Source organism: Salvelinus sp. IW2-2015, unplaced genomic scaffold, assembly GCF_002910315.2.
Source record: "Salvelinus sp. IW2-2015 unplaced genomic scaffold, ASM291031v2 Un_scaffold3171, whole genome shotgun sequence".
NCBI lineage: Eukaryota > Metazoa > Chordata > Actinopteri > Salmoniformes > Salmonidae > Salvelinus > Salvelinus sp. IW2-2015.
The window spans coordinates 35,576-38,763 of record NW_019944458.1 but is presented as its reverse complement, the minus strand read 5'-3'; the positions used below and the strand labels follow the sequence as shown (position 1 = coordinate 38,763).

Genomic DNA, 3,188 nt, shown 5'->3' with positions numbered 1-3,188 from the left:
TAATATTTGTTTTAAGCACAGAACGTAAGTATTTAATGCATTATATTAGTGTCACTAAGTCCTTGACTAACCATCAGGGATATATACTGAACAAAAATGTCAGCGCATGTATTTGTCAGTTTCATGGGCTGAAATTAAAATCCCAGAAAGTGTTCCATATGGTACAAAAGCTTATTTCTCTCAAATGTTGTTACGTCCCTGAGTGCCATTTCTGCTTTTGCCATAGGATAATCCATTCAACCTGGAAGGTGTGGGATTATCAAGAAGCTGATTAAAGCATGATCTTACAGGTGCCCTTGTGCTGTGGACAAAAAAGGCACTCAAAATGTGCAGTTTTGTTCACACACCCAATCCACAGATGTCTCAAGTTTTGATGGACGTGCCATTGGCATGCTGACTGCAGGATGTCACCAAAGCTGTTTTTTTACCAGAGATTTATGTTAATTTTCTCTACAAAGTCGTTGAAGATTTCCACCGCACAGCTTGAAGAAACTGAGGTATTCTGTCTTTAATTAATAAAGCCATTTTGTGGGGAAATACGATTGATCTGGGCACTCCAGTGATCGTGGGCTGGGTTTCCCAATTGTTGGTGCCGCCCTTCCCAGGATTGTGAATATAGAAATTATTAGACTAATTTCAGTTGACTGATTTGCATTAATGAACTGTAACTCAGGTAATCGTTAAATTGTTTGCATTGCTTTTATTATTTCTGTTTCAGTTATATTTAGCTTTGTCATTAACCATGTTCACACTGAGCTGTTAATCTGTCAGTTGTTTCTAATGGTCAGGGGTTGGTGTTGATAGAAATGCCAGTTTGGCGTTGTCTTTAGCGCTAGGTAACTGTAAAGTGCCTCTATTCCGGTGTCCCTGTTGACCTCTTCGCCTCTCACCCTCACAGACGAGGGCAGTCCAGAGAGACCAGAAATGTCAAGTGCAGCATCCAGTACCACAGCCAACCGCTGTTAATAACAACACCAGTAGAGGCCTTTTTTTCCCCCCCAGGGGTCGCTTCAGGAAGCCTCCAGCGGCCGAGAGGAGGAGCCTCCGGAGGGGGAGGATTCCGACTGAGCCAGGGGGACGAGGAGAGTACGTGTGGGAGGCTCCTGGAAGGCTCAGCCGATCCAAGCCACGGCGGTAGAGGTGCAGGAGCTGACAGGCTCTCCCCAGACACTCTCCCTGGCCCCTCACACCCCAGGAATGGCCAGGCCCACACAGTCCTCGCCACGCTGCCCCCTGAGCAGAATGGGAACGTYGTGTATAAGAGGGGCTTTGTCCCACGGACAGCCACAGAGAAGCAGGTGCAGAGGAAGACTGCTCTGGCTCAGGTGGAGCACTGGGTCAAAGTACAGAAGGGAGATCCCAAGAGGTCAGTCAGAAGACCTACATTACTCATCTAATCTAATCTTTACTCTTATCCTGAGCATAATCTTAACCTTATCCTTAGCTTCAGTGATGATAACCCTAACCATCACAGGAGGTTGGTGGCACCTTAATTAGGGAGAACGGGCTCGCTGTAACAGTTGGAGCGGAATAGATGGAATGGTATCAAATACATCAAGCACATGATTTCTATGTGTTTGATGCCATTCCCTTTTTTCCATTCCGGACATTATTATGAGCCGTTCTCCCCTCAGCAGCCTGCTGTGCTAACTATAGCCTCAACCCATGCCCCAATATCAACCATTCAGTTGACATACTGTATTATAACAAACTATTTATAAATGTCTCCCACTGGTGGYGATTGTGAATGTCTCAGCTCTGAACTGCTTTTTCACTGTAACCGTTTGTTGGAATAACGTGGTTATGCCTGAATGGCTGTTGATACTTTTTACTTAAATGCACTTTAGTTTCAACTCAGTATTGATGCTCAATTATGTACCTGGTGAAATAAGTAGACTGCACAGTTCGTAAAAGGCTCTATCCCTCTTTCCTAACCTTAGCAACACATCTACTACTGAGTACGCCCTCCCCCTCCCTCGGCGGACGCCTCCCCTGCAGCCTAAGGCCGTGGTAGTAGAGGCCTACCAGACATTGCCAAAGACCCCCAGACTCCCGTCTGGCGGGAGCTCCCCTTCGGCGCCCCGCAATCTGCCCAGCGACTACAAATACGCCCACGACCGGCTCAGCCACTTCCGCATGTCCACCGATGAGCGCATGGCCACCAAGGAGGGCATGGTATGGCAGCTGTATGAGTGGCAGCAGCGCCAGCAGTTCCGCCATGGCAGCCCCACGGCACCCATCTACACCGGGCCAGASTTCCTGGACACRGCCTCCTTCAGGGTCAYTGTGGAGMTGCCTCGCTCCATCTCTGTGCCYCCTTCCCCCTGTGAAGTCCCCCCATCTGTCCCCACCTTCAAACCACTGTCCCCCCACAGGCCACACACCCCCTCAGACAGGGTGACGGTCAGGCCGCTGGATGAGGTGCCACCTGGGGAGTCCCCCACCGGCTCCAGTTCTCCTAGACGGGTGTTTTCTCAGCTCTCTAAGGTAGGACTCTGACCCACTGGGGTTTAAATGGTTATTAAAGAGGCTGGTTTACCAGTCTGGAACTGTCACAAGACTAAATGTTTTACAGCTAAGGAACGTTCATCTTTCATAAAAGGGTTTAATTCTCACAGTTACTGAGGTCATTTTGTTTGTAGTGAATTTCCAATTCATCTCTGTCTTAGAGGAATAATAATTTTGACACATTAACCGTCAGAGAAAGGGCCGACCATGGGAAGATGAGCATGAGAAGTAGCCCTGCTGTAATTTCCCGGCATCATCACTTTGATGCCGGTCACAAGCTCCGAAGGATTCACACAGTCCACACCCAGGCCCTCTACACAGGTGGTAGGGTGTGTGTGTGAGTGGGAGCCTCCCCATCGCCCATTCCTCCCATCTCCCAGCACGGCCCGGCCCAGTCTCCGGGCTCAGACACCCACCAGCCTGTGTGGCCGTGTGTGTGTGAGTGGGAGCCTCCCCATCGCCCATTCCTCCCGGCCCGGGCCAGTATCCAGGCTCAGACACACACCAGCACACACAACCGGCCACACAGGCTGGTGACGGTTGTTGAGCCCGGGATACTGGGCCGGGCCCGTGCTGGGGATGGGAGAAATGGGCGATGGGGAGGGCTCCCACTCACTACACACACCCTACCACCTGTGTATGCGACGGGCCGGATGTCGGACTGTGTGAATCCTTTCGGA

At 50.2% G+C, this 3,188-nt stretch overlaps 1 protein-coding gene across 1 annotated transcript in view; it reads left to right on the top strand.

The window, feature by feature from the left end:
* The window catches only part of LOC112075453 (pleckstrin homology domain-containing family A member 7), a 53,512-nt gene that overhangs the window by 15,361 nt on the left and 34,963 nt on the right, over positions 1 to 3,188 (top strand). Inside the window, exons 4-5 of the mRNA XM_070440917.1 lie at positions 899 to 1,366; positions 1,941 to 2,487. Of these exons, the coding sequence (XP_070297018.1) occupies positions 899 to 1,366; positions 1,941 to 2,487 (1,015 nt within the window). The remainder of the gene's footprint in view (positions 1 to 898; positions 1,367 to 1,940; positions 2,488 to 3,188) is intronic.